The following is a 15889-nucleotide window of genomic DNA, read 5'->3' on the forward strand; positions in this document are numbered from 1 at the left end:
AAAACAGACATCAAATTATTATGTTGTACACCTAATACTAATACAATGTCACGTGTCAATTTTATCTCAATATAAATACATAAAAGTAAAGAAATAAAAGTTCAACTGAGCCATTTCTATCGCCTAGAATGCTCCCCCACCCCACCTTAAAGTATAGTCTGATAGTATATAATTACTAATTTTAAGCTTACTAGGGCAGAGACCAAGATATAAGGAAATGAGACAACTCTATTTTTTCAATAAAATCTATTCTGTTTTCATCCGCCCATCCCTCTCCCTCCCAGGTATAAGAAATTTGAAGATTCATAGAATTATGTGTTTATAGGAAGTTCTGAAACCAAGAGCAGTTTAATTGCTTCAAACCGATTTACTGAGGCCATTAATTTACTGCGTAGTCCAGGAAGCCATAAAGAAGAAAACTGAAGAAGGCTAGCAGTGGTTGCCGATGTCCATGATGTCCCTCCCACTTGAGAAGGCAAAGTCTCTTTTAGGCTTAGGTTCACATCTCAACCCTGGGGTAGCCATGGTTGTGCACAGCTCAGATTTCCCTTCGAGAGAAGAACTTGCCATTCAACTGTGAGGCGGGCCCTTACCTGAAAACCTCCAGCTGCGGCATCTTTGGGAGCTGCTATAGCATTTACACTGAGATCACTGCTCCCCGGCAGCCCCCAGTCAATACCTGGGCCCACCAGTTACTAGGATCTGGCCATTTCTGCCCAACGCGGGGCTCCTTTCCAGGCAATCTTTGTGCGGGAGACTGCTCAGAGGTGCTCTGCAATTTGAAGCTCCTGGCCCGGCCTCCTTCCTTCACTCTTTCCTTTCACGGGTATCAGACTTGCACTGTGGTCTAAAGGCTTTCTCTGCCCGATCCTTCTTGCTCTTGCCTTTGTCTTTCCCAGGTGTGATGTTCAATAAATCTCCTGTACTTCCAGAACTCCATCCTGACATCTGGTTCCCCGAGAAGCTACCTCAAATCACATTTTGTTTCCTTATCTCTAAAAATGAAGATACTATATCTGTAATTAGATTTGTAAGGATTAAATAACATCTATACATAGATCCTTGAATATAGAAAGCAGTTGAAGATAAAACGGAGCAGGTGGATGGGGGGGTGCAGAAAAACTGTCTGTACCTTCTATAACGGTTCTAAGTTCTAGTCCTATGTCCTGTTTTATAATAGCACATTATTCTGGGTACTGGAGAGTGAAAATCGGATGAGCTTCCAAATGCTCAATGGGGACTGGCCATAGAACGATTGTGGTTGGGGTCACACTCGATTCCCTTTCCCATGTAGTAGGCTATTCCCAGAGGATTTTTCTGAGGAATCAAAACTATATTTAGGCCCCTTTCAAAATGACATTTTCAATTGGCTCCAATGATATACTATCATGAAACACCCCGCCTCATAGTCCTGGTGGTTATTTTGATGTTAAAGGAGAGCAGACTGGATTGAGTCATCATCTATCTTGGATATTTCAAAATCAGGTACTGATATCAAGGAATGTGGAGGGCTCTCTAATGTCTCTTTAAAGCTACAGCGCTTAGCTTAATATCTTGCATGACATAGGTGCTCAGTAGGTGTTATCTGATTTAATGGCAGAAAATCATTGTGTAATTGAATAGATACACTCCAAGCACCGTGCAGACACTCGGAAGAAATTATGAACTATACCTCCATACTAATGCATGAGGGAACAATAAGGCTATTGCTAAGAAGAAACAAAGATAAAACACAATAGAAAAAGAATGCATTCTTTGGGACAATGAAAACCAAGAAAGTATAGCCTTGGTATTTTGTTCTGTAATGAACTTGTCTTCACAAGAAAAAATGTATGAATAATCCACAGGAAAATAAAGAGAAGAAAAACCCAGACATTATTAACAAGCCGCATTTTACTCCCCCAGCATAGGTGGCTTCCTCGCCCCTCTCCGAAAATGGGTAGAACGCCACATCTTTCATGCTCCCCAGCTGCTTGCTTCCCTAGCGGCACCTACCAGGGGCTCACTCCCGCGTGGTTTCGGGATAACTAAAGAAGCGTCAAACTCGTCTTAGAAAAGAACCACTTATTCGGTAAAGAAGAGCTGCGCACGTAGCTCATTTCATCTTAATTAGCCCAAGATGATGCTTCTGAAGCATCCATCCACACTGTGTGCTTCTCATCCACACTGGCCTTCCTGCTGCAAGGGAGGAAGACTGCGGCATCTCTAACAGCGACTCCGGCCTCAGGGACCAGAATCGGACGGGCGGATCCACAGTTGCTGTGAAAGTGGGTGGTGGCCGCAGTGAATTTGCCTTTGCACTGGCATAAGCCAGGGCCGCAGCAGGAGCGGGCTAGAAAGGGCCCTCCGGTGTCCGTGCTCAACGACCGCAACATGCGGCCCTACTGTGTGCCGGGAAGGCGCGAGCCCCCGCGCGGCCATGACACGGCGCCTCTGCTCTCGTGGCCTCTATCTATGGCCCCCTCCACTTGAGGAAAAGGGAAGACAGGTTAGAAGATGAAAATGAAAGGGAAGGATTCTCTTGTGGCTTCCGAAACGCCTTAATTCCGGGTGAGAAGCCTGCAGGAGACTTGCGGGAGACCGAGGCTAGGCCCAGGAGCAGCCGCTGCGCGCTCGGGAGGCCGGTCGTTAGCAGTTGCCGCCTTACCGCCCCCCGGCACGCGCACCAGAGCTGTCGGGGGGGCCCGGAGGCTTTGTGCCCCCAGAGACTAGGAGCTCCGGTGTCGCCAGGGCCCCGTGTCACCTGCCGGCTGCGGAGCCAGCCCGACTCTGGCAGCCACCTCATTTACACCTCGTTCTCAGCCAGCCTCTCGCAGGAAGGCGTCTTCCCCCAAGTGCGAGCGCGGCAGCCGGCGTGTGCCCTATAAATAGCTCTGCACTTGGGATCGCGCTTGCGCCGCATTTTGCTTCCTGGAGCTTGGAAAGGGACCCACCCAAACCCCGAAGAGCGCAGCCCCCCCTCCGCCCCGGGATGGTCAGCGGGGGTCTACCGCGGAGAGAGGGCAGAGACGGAGAGAGCGGGAGGCCTGGAAGGCCGTTTCAGGGGTCGCCAGCGCCCCAACAGGCAACAGATTCCCGGAGTACCTGATAGGCCAGCTCTTTGACGCATCGCTCCAGCCTGCGGGCTCCCTTCTGGGCCTCGGCACTGCGACGGACTTCGCCCTCCAGTTCACCTTCCAGTTCGCGAACCTGCAATGAGACCCTGACCTCAGACCACAGGCCGGCAGCCGGCAAGCCAGGGTGACCTCGTATGTGCCGACTGGCACGGTCCTTTGCAATAGAGCGAAGTCATCAAGAAAGACGCAGCCACTCTCCCTGGCCGTGGTTAAACAGGGCAGCCTCTCTGGAACACCGCCTCACCCACAGCGAGGTGACTGAATTGTGTGGGTTTGTAAAAGGCCTGTTTAAACTCTGAAGGCTGTGAGGGGCTCATCCAGGCAGAAGGGACAAGTTCCTGTTGGATCCCCAAATCACGCACATACACGTGTGTAGGAACATAGGTGGTATACAGGGAATAAGCTAGAGCACACTTGAAGGATGCAGACAGTGTTCTACGTGGTCTTCAGCGGACTCTCTGAAGCCTGACCTTGAGGCCAGGTGGCATATGTGGCACGCACTGCCCGACAGCCCTGGTTTTGTGGGAGAGCTATAGCACAGACCAACAGTCCACCTGCAGCCTGACAGAGTCCGATAAGCAAAGTTAACATTCATTCAACAAATATTTTATGCCTGCCACACACCAGACCCCAAGGCTAGGGATTCGGCAGTGAACAGAACAAACAAAAGTCTGTCCCCTGTATGAGCATACATTTGAATGAGGGGGAACACACAAAGCAAAATATAGAATCTGTTCGATGGTGAGAAGTGATTGGAGAAATAAAACAGAACGGGGGGTAGAGAGTTGAGGGATGAAGGCTGTTGGCTGCTCCTTCTCTTCCCCTAGATGTCCCTGGCTCTCTCCCTGCCGCCTTCTTGACACGAATGCCACCTTCTCAACAGGGCCTTCCTGACTACCCTTTTAAAATTGCAAAGTCTAATGCCCCTAGGCATGAATGCGCCCAGAATGTCTGACCCCATCTCCTACTCCCCGCCTCCCTCCCTCCACTTCAGACACACTGTCCTTGCTCTTCCTCGAGGAGGGCAAGTCAGCAGGTGTGCAAGTGCCTTGTAGATGAGTCCATTAAAATAATCTTCTCACCCTCTATCATAGAGGAACTAATACATAGTTCAATCGGATGAGACATGAGACGATGAGGCCCCCTTTAAGCTGAGGTTTTTCTCTCATTTGTGTATTTTGAAGTTGATTAAGCTCCTCCGGGAAAATCATTTTATTACCTCAAATCCTAGACATCATATAATTTCACCTGTAAATATTTCGTTATGTAATCCTAACAGATAATAGTATTATGATTATGTTTTTAAGAAAATCATAATTCCTTACTATCAGCCGATGTTGGGAGCTCACTGCTACTGAGTTAGCACTGGTTCTAGGCCTTAATGGTGGAGAAAGAGCAATTGGAAACAAAATTAAATCCTGCAATCTTAAATTTGAATTGGAAATACCAGTATCATTCCTGTATTTTTCTATCAGAGAAAAAAGACATACTCTAAGTTCTTTAATTTTATACCTGTATGTTTTTTCTCATACTAAAAATCTTGGTTCTCATACAATAAAGATTAAATATTTATTGGTTAGAGAATTATACTAGTCTTACTGATAGTGGTAATGATAACGGTTATTTGAAACTACAAGTACGGTTTCCTTTATTTGCTGATCTTTTTTCTTTTGTCCTTAGATGTACTCCGTGAGGGATGCACAAAGCACTATGTTTAAAAGTCACTGGGAATAATTCTTCTGTGTGTTTTATGCCCCCCAACTTGATACACAGTCAGCTTCAGTTGTTTCCATTTGTGTTAACATTTTAGGGATTGATTTGTTTTATTCTGCTCTTTGGTTTAAACTTGTTTTTTAATTTTGAAGCATGTAAATGTTTTATACGATTTTGCAATCAAAACAACGGCATGAGGTTCATTCAGAAGGTCTCAGCTTCATCTCCGTGTTCTCCTCCTATGGGTAGCTATTTTTATTAGTTTTTGTCTAATCCTGTCACCCCTTCTTTTTGAAAACACAAGCAAATGTGTATGTGCACCTGTCTTCTAGATTTCCCCTGCTCTTGCACAAAAGCTTGTAGACTCTGTTACCTGTGCCTGTTATCATCGCTGTACTGCTAGATGGGATCTCTAGAACCTACCATGGAGCTCTGCCTCACTCCTTCTTAATCAGCATGAGTGGCTGGAGGTACCGCGGATGTGCACTGGAATTCTCCTGTATGAATACACCATAAATGCGCAAAAGCAATACCGTATTTTTCAGGGGCCCTTCTGAACCATCAAGTCCCAGTCAGGTATTCTTCCTATCCTTCTAGCATTTGTCACCCAACTTGTACATATCCACTGAAATCGATTCAATAGTTTTAAATACCCTATTTTCAAGAGAGACCTTCCTATTTGTTGTTAAACTCCCCAAGGGCAGGTGCTATATCGTTGCTGTCAGTCCTTCCTATATCTTCACTAAGCATTTCTTGATCCTTGATTTAGTTGTTTCCCTGCCACTTTCCCTGACCTGACAGATAAAAAATGGGCCTTCTCTGCAGAGGCAATAGCAAGAACAAAGGCACAGAAGCAAGACTGCGTGGGTGCACCTGGAAATAGCAGGTAACCCTGTCTGTGGGGAGCCCGGAGTCGGTGTGGCTGAACGGGAGAAGATGCATTCTCACCTCGCAGGAAGAGGGAAGGCAGAGTTAATCCAGTCCAAGAAAAGTCTTGGTTGATGGCCCAAGGTCAAGCAAGAATGAATGACCACATTGAGACCTGACACTCTCAGTGATCTAGAAGTACTAAAAGCACAAGTGATGAGAGAGATAGGGAACATTTGGAGCGATATTCCAGGACAATAAGGCCTTGAATTGGGAGTCGTCATGGCCCCATGATGACCCATGCAAACACCTACCCTCGATTCTAGTTTCTGGACTTGCTTTCTATTCCCCATCACGGCCCTCTGTTCAGCTTCATCCAGCCTGTTTTGTAAGTCTTTAATGGTCTGCTCCATGTTCTTTCTCATCCTCTCCAAGTGGGCATTGGTGTCTTGCTCCTTCTTCAGTTCTTCTGATATGTTTGCTGACTAAAACAGGAAGAAAGGAGCTGAGATGAGCTGGCAGCCAACTGACCTTCACATTTCCACCCACGATGTTCAGGTCATGCTCTGACTAGATGTCATGCCTTCCTCTGTGTATTAATCTCCCACCGCTCTGTCCTTCACCCAGGCCACCCTCGAGTTTGTTAACGATATGGCAATCAAGAGGACATCAAGCTACCAGAGAAGCTGGGTGAGGGGGAGCAGAAACAGACCAGAGATGAAGTGCTGCGTGAACACTGCACAACACCTGTATCGAAAGAAAGCTGACCAACTGAAGCAACAGCTTTGAACGGACCAAAACCCAGGACATGTCCTGTAATATCATGCACCAGGACAAGTATGGAAGGGTGCCTACGAAAATCTTTCACATCTCACTCTGATAATTCTGTGATTCACAACAGCAAACAAGTTTAGGCTCCAGGAATTTGGCAGCTACACGTGCTTTCAGTGCCAATAATCTGGCACAAGGAAGGTTCATTCTTGTTTGTGAAGCCTGCTCTTGGCTTTGGCTATGTGTACAAGGGCTTGATGTCTCGACAAAATTATTAAGAACTGGTTCATGAATCTCTCAGTGCATTTAATGTAAGAACACTGTCCTCCCAGCCAAAGCTTCTCTGTCTATCAGGTTACCAACCATCTGTATAATTTAAGTGTGAGACGTCTGTGCAGATGGTGAGGGCAGAGAATGAATTATGGAGGCAACTCTGGGTTCTGCTATGTGGGGTTGGGACTCAGAGCTGAACTATTAGAGAACCGGAAGGTGGGGGAAGAGGTAGTGAGTTCATTTTTCAACATTGTCAAGAAAGTCTTATAAAGGCACACTAGAGCAGAGAGTCTTCATAATGTGTGACTGCATACATTTCCCAAGCTGGAGTAGACACTCTTTTTATTCCATTCTCTCTATGTGGATTTTCATAAATGTTAGCGTATTATTTTTCCCCTGGCCATCAAACATTTTCAAGCTTTCGCACACCTCTTTTCCATCACAGAGCAGAAATGTCTGCATTGTTACAAAATGGCTGAGTGATAGGCACGCTTCTCTCTTCTTAGAGAGGGCTGGGTTCTACAGTGACCTGGTGTCCAGGATTTGGTGCAAAGGTTTTGTTTAGCTCCTCAACTGACAAATAACCCAGGCAAATACAGATACAAGCTCTTCCCCTGTTTTGCATTTGAAAATGACTAATATAAAATCTAATTAAATGTCTTGTCTCCGCAGTTCCCATACCCCTTTCTTCAAGAGGACCAGCGGAGTCAGGGCTGCGGCTCAGAGCTGGGCTTTGATGGACCACACAGAGTGTCCTGATGGGGATGGAGTGAGTGGAGGCTGCGGTTAAGTGCGCACTCTGCTCAGCAAGCCTGGGACCTGCAAGGTCCTCCACCTCCCTCCGCTAATTTTTCTGCTGAGTGTTACCTTCTGCTTGCTGTGCCCTTTGAGAGAAGGGCCGCATCTGCCCACAGGGGGTGCCCAGTGGTGGCCCTTCTTCAGTTCCCCCAGAGCTTCAGAAAAGACTGGCTGCCAGTGCTGAGCTTAGCGCCATTTAGGAAGAGCACCCCCATCAACAATTTTAAACTTGCAAATAAAGAAGGTACACCAGCCCCGAAACCCTTCTTTACCAACCTGATTGTGCTACTCAAACAATAGTACGGGTTGTAAGAAATAAGTGAAATAAGCTTTCTTTCTAGATCATCATCATCAAACCATTACAGATACGAGGAAAATAGCTCTTTGTAGGAACATACAGGAAGAATTGTTTCTAGACTCTAGATGTATTGATCCACAAGTGGAAAGTGGCCTAACTTAGAAAAAAAAACACCTCTTGCTTTCATAAGGTTTTGCTTATAGCAATTCAACTGCTCCTTTTTATTGTCTGAGTAGGTTGGAAGGGAGGAGCTAGTTGGCCTAATTTTTCAAAATGGGAACAGAGAGGCAGAGGGGTCAGCTAATCTCCTGGCTGTACGGAGAATCAATGGAATTCTTTTTGGCTGCAGAGCTGCCTCTGCCCCTTGGCTACTGCTCTGGTCAACTCTGGAAGACAGGAGTGAGCGAGCAGTCAATGGACCCACCTCGGTGGCCGCCTTCTTGGCTTTCTCTTCTGCATTTTGACACCTTTGCGCTGCCTCTTCGGCTTCTTTCTGCATCCTGGCAACATCGACCTCCAGTTTCTTCTTCCGGCTGAGGAGGCTAGTGTTCTAAAGCAAAGCAGCACGCTCATCAGGCAAGTTGAGGCCCGTGATGCAAAATCAAGCTGGTCGGTTGAGGACACGCAAGGGGAATGGGCTGGGCTAGCAGCGAGCTCTGTTCTCGGCAGCCACAGTCAGCAAAGCTGTCCTTCCAACTCCGGGAGGCCACACTAGAAAACTCCCCTTTGCCAACAAAGGCATCTTTGAATGGAAGGTATTTCATCTGTTAGAGGTTCCATATTAAAGAGATAGTTTGTCTGAATAAGAAAGTAGAAATGGATGCAGATAATCTACAAACCCCAAATATGTGTTTGGTTTTCCACTTGTTGAGGAAAATGGTTTTCTGCCTTTGTTCTTTGATGTGGTAGAAGGAAGTGCTCCAGGGCACAGGTCAAGGTCAGCTGCAGACGTCTGGGGAGGGGGGGGGTAGATAGTTTCCCTCCTGCTGCTCCAGGAAAAACAAAAACAAGCCCCCACTTCCTCTTTATCTACCTCCCTTTCTATCTGACTCTGCAGTGAGGAGGCGGGAAGTGTCGCTCCAAGGAGCCTCATCCCCCAGCCCTTAGGAACCCTCTACCCTGTGGGAGGGTGTCAGAGGTTCTGTGGCTGGTACTGCCCTAATTCTTTCTTCCCTGGGTTGTGACACTAGAGGCTGAGGCTCCTTTTGCTGCTATTTGGTCCATATTTGAAGCACAGCTTTTCTGAGGGTGTGAAACCTTAGCGCAGAGAATGTAATATAAAAAGCACAGGGTCCTATTATAGATTTCTCTTCATTGTCCTTTCACTTTTCTCTAGCTAGTTCCTCTCTTGGCAGCAGGACCGTACCTTGGAAATAGATACCCTAGCCTCACAGGTTCTGCCCTGCTTCCTCGATGGCGAGAAGCATCTTCAGCAAGGCTACCATGCTCCATCCTCACAGAAAGCTGGGTTCCATGCCCCCCAGCCCGGGATTTTCCCTGGTGGTGATGCTGTTGAGGATGAATGTATTTTACTGGATATTTTCTGGATGCTCACTGCACGTAACTCCATAGAAACTTTTTCTTTGTAAAGGAGGGCATGAATATAAATGCCGACTTGCTCATACATGGAATCATTTAAAATCTGCTAGGAAGATATTGGTCAAAACCTTTTCAAGCTGAATGACTCTAATGGGTTCTTTTGGGGAGGAAGGGGGTTAGGAGATATTGTGCAAGGGGGCAATCCAGATTGTCACAGCTCAGGTTTGAAAAAGAACACATGTAATCAGCCAAGGACGAGTTTGGCCTTGTATGTTTATTCTAGGCTCAAGAGGTCTGGGAATGCAGAAGAGACTAAGAAGGTTCCATAAAAGGTTCATTATGTTATCAAAAGATTGACAGCATTCTATTAATTGCAAGGTGCCCCCACATGATTAATGTTGGGGAGAGGTCCTTGTGAGCAATGTAGTATCGCCTAGTTGTGCTGGTCAACGGGACCAGCAGTGTCCCCTGAGAATTCATTTGATTCCTGGGTCCCACTAGAGATTCTGATTCAGTAGGAGACCTGACATTTGCATTTTGGTGTTAGTTTCTGTTGTACACCTAAAGTGTTAGAAACTCTGCCCTAGAGATCACGTTTCCACGGCCTAATTTTCTTTTTTGGTTTTTCAAATTCACCTCCTCCTCCCTGTGTCTGCTTTTTCTCTGGTTGATGTGCTGAGCTCCCTCTAGGCTGGTGGGTTTTCATCATATTGGGACCCACTGGTGCATTATCAGTTATAATATGCATGGCAAATGATTTATTACCAATAGCTATTAAGTACTACAGATAGATGATTACTTTTTAAAAATTCAATATCCTACTTTATACGAATCCTGCTCATTGTATTTAGATAAGCATTCCTGAGAGAGAAAGAAAATGTTGAAGTGAGTTAGCCTGCCAGGAATTATGCATAACACACAGCCTATTTGTTCCATGTCACATGATATCTAAATAGGGTTGTGTCATGCACAATGTTTTGATGGACACAAAAGTCAAACTGTAGGCGCTAACTAATTTCAATGCCTTCCAGCTGGTACATCTCTGGCTGATCCTTCCCTTTTTCCAGTATTTCTAGGTGGGGGCACAACCGGCATTCTGGGAGGGGCAATTCTTTGAGAAGTAGGATTATCCTGCACCTAGCCAAGTATTCGTATCTCTGAACTCGGCCCACGAAATGTCAGTGGCTCTCTCCAGTCACTGTGGCAACCAGAATGATCCCAGACGTTTCTAAATGCCCCAAATATGGCAGTTCTGCCTATAGCTGTTTTAATCCACCCTTCATAGCAATCACCAGAGTCAACTTCCTAAAATGAAAACCTGATCATTTCACTCTGGGCTACTCAAAATTCTTCAGTGGATCCCCGTTAGCTGCAAGTCAGAATTCAAGCTGCATCAGTCTCAGACTCAAGGTTCCTGGGGACCTGGCTCTCCCTGCTCTCAGCATCATTTCTCTGATCTCCCCCACCATGTTCGAGTGAGGGTAACAATTTCCCTCAATAACCCAAATCTCCTCCTCCTTCATGCTTCCGTCGTTGGTTTCACAGCTCCACTTAAGCATATCGCGCCCCTAGCTAGGTCTAGGGCTGTCAGGGAAGGCGTTCTGTAGGGGTGTGCTTGCTCTGACACCACACTCCAGCAGTGCGCTGCAGTTCCTCGCGTGGGTCTCCACCTTTTTCTGGGACAATGGAGACATTCTGCATGTATACCATGTATACCTGTCAGGTTATGGTGAGTGCCCTATAAATGTTGAATGATCCATTTACTATACACATTGGTCCTAGCCACAATGGTTTCTCCTGATCCTATGAGAATGGCAAACGATCTAAGAATTCTTGCTTCATGTCGCTTATATAACCTTCCATGAGATACCAGAGTCCTGACAGCTCATCAAATCTGTCAGCAGCCACTTAGAATTGTTAGAAATCTCCTGGCTCTGAGGCAGGAACATTTTTTTTAAATCCTGGGATGCTGGGAGAGTGTGTGGCTTGGAGGGAACAGGAGAAGCAGGCAAGTGGCTCTGGTACACTAGGGAATGTTCGTGTCTCTCCAGAATCTTGGCTATCAATGCTCTGAGAGTCCATTCTTTTGGACTTAGTATTATGGGTTATATTGTGTCCCTGCCAAAAGAGATATACTGAAGTCCTAACCCCAGATCTCTGAACGTGACCTTATTTGGAAATAGAGCCTTTACAGAGGGAATCAAGTTAAAAATGAGATCACTAGGAGGTGTCCAAATACAATATGACTGATGTCCTTATAAAAAAGGGAAATTTAGACACAAATACTAACAGAGGAAAGATGGTATTAAGACACAGAGAGAGAATGTCATGAGAAGGCAGAGGATTGAAATGACGCAGCTATAAGTTAACGAGCACCAAAGATTGCCAATAAACCACCAGAAGCTAGAAAAAGGCAAGGAAGGATTGACCTACAAGACTCAGAGGGAGCATGGCCCAGCTGACACCTTAGTTTCACTCATCTAGTCTTCACTACTGTGAAAGAATCGATTCTGCTGTTTTAAGCCATCCAGTTTGTGGCCCTGGGTTGTAACAGCTCTAGGAAACTAATACATCTGGGAATGAATGAAGAGCGTGCCCACTGCTCTGCTGCAAAGACTTCATCTAGCCTCATATGCCATGCCCACGGCATGACGTGGCAACCATGTATGGTCCAAGGGTGAAGAGTAGGTGGAAACCATGGTCTTCACACAGTTGACACAGCTAATCGGAAGAGTTTATGGGCCTCACCTGGGTATGGAAAAGATTGATTCTCTCTGTGGCCTGCAGGAGCTCTTCCTCTGCCAGCCTGCGCCCGCATTCTGTCTGCTTATACAAGGACCTCAGTTCCTCTAGCTCAGACTGGAGAAGAGAGTTGTGCCTCTCAGCCATAGCCACCTGCTCCTTCAGCTCACTGTTCAGGTGTGTGCTGTCATCTAGCTGCACCCGAAGGTCCTGCGAGAGAAAACATGGGCCCGGGGCACAGATCGTCTGAGTTGGGATATGGGACATGCACCTGCATGCATGCTCTGAGCAAAGCTCCACCAATTTAAATGTAAGTACGTTCCTGCTCTCTTGAAGGATTAGATCTGTTGCCCTTACTTTTATTGCTCCACACAATCTGTCTCTTGTTTATTCCCTGCCCGCATATTACAATCTGAAATACCTTGACCTGAGTCTGAAGCTGGCCCAGGGATTTGGTTGCCTCTGACACCTGCCGGTTGGCAGAGCTAAGCTGGAGTTCCATCTCGCTGAGGTCCCCTTCCACATTCTTCTTCAGCCGGGTCACCTCAATTCTGCTTCTAGTTTCAGAATCCAGACTAGACTGCAGGGAGTCAATAGCACATTGCTGGTTCCTCCTAATTTTAGAAAAACATTCAGGGGAAAAAATCATGCACCCAAATTAAGAAAGGTTACCTGCTGTGTACATAATAGTTTAGGAAACAGAAAACAATTAAAATTCAAGAAAAATTCTGGGTAATTAACAAAATAAGTCTAAGGGGTTGTCATTGTGAAAACATGGAGGTTGGGGCACCTGGGTGGCTCAGTCGGTTAGGCGGCCAACTCTTGATTTCAGCTCAAGTCATGATCTCAGGGTTCTGGGATCAAGCCCTGCATCCAGCTCTGCACTCACTGGGGGGAGTCTGCTTGAGATTCTCTCTCTTCCTTTCCCTCTGCCCCTCGCCACACTTGCAAGCTCACTCATGTTCTCTCTCTCTCTCTCTCAAATAAATAAATAAATCTTAAAAAAAAATGGAGGTTGAAGGGTTAGGTTAATGAAGGTTAATGAGCATTATAACAGATTAAGATTCCTAGGACAACTTCCCACAAGAATCAAGGAAAGTACCAGAATCTTTGTGAGGTTCCAGTGGGGTAGCCTTAGCCTTATCTAAGATGCCCTAAAGGACAGCATAGGGCAAACGCCTGGATTTCCTAGAGTGGCTAAGGAAAAAGGAAGGATGCTCTTCCTGACAGCCATAATATTTAAACTACTTTCAATGATGAAACATGTCTGAACAAGGCCAGAAAGAGCCATCCAGGCCAAAGTCTCAAGGACCAGCAATACTACTCTAATGGCCTGTGGATGCTTAGCTCTTCTATAATAGGATGGTTATCTTTCTCTAGGAGTTGGAGTCCAGTCAAGGGTAGGCTGAGAAAACAAACTGCTGGGTAAGGATTGAGTTGCTTCAATATTCCTTCCTAACAACAAAGCCCTATGCTGAAACTGTGTGTGCAAAGAGACAGAAGTTTAGACAATGGATGTGTGTTCAGGAAAGCAATGAAAAAATCTGAGGAACTCATGACAATCATTTCCCAGGCTTCTTGCATTAGTTTGGGACTATGTGACTGAATCCTGGCCACTGGATTATGTGTAGAAATATTTCCAGGCCTTGCCTATACAACATTTTCACTTGTATGGTCACTCCCCTTTTTCTCATCTATGGCAAATTTGGTGGCCACATATGGAAGTTTTTGGCACCACAAGGAAGGAAGGAACCTAGGTTCTTCTTTTTTTTTTTTTTAAGATTTTATTTGTTTGACAAAGAGAGAGACAGCCAGTGAGAGAGTTACACAAGCAGGAGGAGTGGGAGAGGAAGAAGCAGGCTCCCAGCTGAGCAGGGAGCCCAATGTGGGGCTCAATCCCAGGATCCTGAGATCACTCCCTGAGCTAAGGCAGACGCTTAAAGACTGAGCCACCCAGGCGCTCCAAGTCATAAATGAATGACTTTGAAGAATAGTGGCTCCCTCTCTAGCCTGGCCTACACTGGACATGGACAAAAAACAAAGACGAACTTTGATAGTTTTAAGTCATCAAGATTTGGTGTTTGTGAGCCAGGACAAGTTAACTGCTATAACGAACACATGCCCTGTTAGACTTACCCCATGAAACAGGACTTAGTGCTGGATAGACAAGACAGAGGTGGGAAGAGCCTTCCTATTCTTCATCACAGAGCCCATTATCACAAATAGAAAGAATGTTCTCATCTTGGATCAGAATTAGGTCTGCAATGAAAATGTCACTGAATCTGTGTCCTGAGCTCTGAGGCCAATGGGTAGGAGTGTGGTTAGAGTTTTCAATTAGATGACAGGGGGAGAGGCCACTTGTCATGACTACCTTTCTCCCCATTGCTGGGAGGAAGTCTCACAAGTAGTTATGGAAATGTATGGGAGAATGTAAAGCCCAGAGTTAGCACCTCTCCTCTGCTAACCCCATGTCCCTGCACCCCACAGGTTGAGGTCAGCCTCTAATGCCTATTCTTATGTCCTGGGCTTCTGTTCAGCTTCCAGATCAGAATCCTACAGGGATGCCAGTACTTAAAGTTAACAGAGACTTTTATGACTGACTATGTACCTCCCCATTCATATCTTGAAGCCCTACCCTGTGATTAAGGTAAAACGAGGCTGTTGGGTGGGGCCTAATTCAATCTGATTTGTGTCCCTATAAAAAGAGAAAATTCTGACACACACAAACACGCCAGGGATGCACACACACAGAAGAAAGACCATGTGAGGACACGACAGGAGGGTGGCCATCTGCAAGCCAAGGAGAGGCCTCAGGGGAAACCAAACTTGCCAATACCTTGATTTTGGACTTGCAGCTTCCAGAACTGTGAGAAAATAAATTTATGCATTTAAGCCACTCAGTCTGCATTTCATTATGGCAGCCCAAGCAGACTTACACAGGGACTCACATTCTCAACAACACTAGAAGCTTTAAGACACTTCTTTGTTTTACACTGAGGAAACTAATTTTTGCCACAGCTGACTCTCCTTATGCAGGAACACTAAAGCATTCCTAGTTTGGTGTCAAAATCCTCTGCACAGAGATCCATTCTACTTAAGCAATGTTTCAAACTGTATTTTTCTACAGTTGTTTATGAATCTTCATGAGAGCCTGCAGACAGTAGAAATTGCTGTGGTTTGAGAGGCTTGGGTAGGTTACAGGCCCAGAGAATGGCCTCTACACGATCAATACATTTCATGTATAGTTATGTTTTAAAATGAAAATTCCTCCAAGTACCTTAAAAAAAAATGAAGCACTCAGGACCAGAACACTATAGTAAGAAGTTCTGCCCCTCACCCCCAGAAATGTGGAAGACAATTTGAAAAGGGAAACCAAGTGTAAACAAACAAACAAAAAACAGGATAAAAACTTAAAACTTAAGGAAAGAAACCATCAATAAAACAAAAAGGCAACCTACTGAATAGGAAAAGATATTTGCAAGCAATATAACCAGTAAGTGATTAAGATCCAAAATATATAAAGAACTCACACAACTCAACACCAAAAATAATAATGACAATAATCTGATTAAAAACGGGCAAAAGACACGAACAGACATGTCTCCAAAGAAGACATACAGATGGCCAACAGACGCAAAAACAGATGCTCAACATCACTCATCGTCAGAGAAATGCAAATTAAAACCACAATGAGATAGTACCTCACCTGTGAGAATGGCTAAACTCAAAAACAGAAATAATAAGTGTTGGTGAGGATGTGGAGAAAAAAGAA

General features: G+C 45.6%; 1 protein-coding gene across 1 annotated transcript in view; it reads right to left on the reverse strand.

Moving 5' to 3' along the window:
* The window catches only part of MYH15 (myosin heavy chain 15), a 147000-nt gene that overhangs the window by 15605 nt on the left and 115506 nt on the right, over positions 1–15889 (reverse strand). The window contains exons 34-38 of the mRNA XM_008706610.2: positions 12539–12731; positions 12124–12327; positions 8261–8386; positions 6011–6181; positions 3085–3189 (exon numbers count right to left, since the gene is read on the reverse strand). Of these exons, the coding sequence (XP_008704832.2) occupies positions 3085–3189; positions 6011–6181; positions 8261–8386; positions 12124–12327; positions 12539–12731 (799 nt within the window). The remainder of the gene's footprint in view (positions 1–3084; positions 3190–6010; positions 6182–8260; positions 8387–12123; positions 12328–12538; positions 12732–15889) is intronic.

The sequence above is a fragment of the Ursus maritimus genome, unplaced genomic scaffold (assembly GCF_017311325.1).
Source record: "Ursus maritimus isolate PB19 unplaced genomic scaffold, ASM1731132v1 scaffold_4, whole genome shotgun sequence".
Taxonomy (NCBI): Eukaryota; Metazoa; Chordata; class Mammalia; order Carnivora; family Ursidae; genus Ursus; species Ursus maritimus.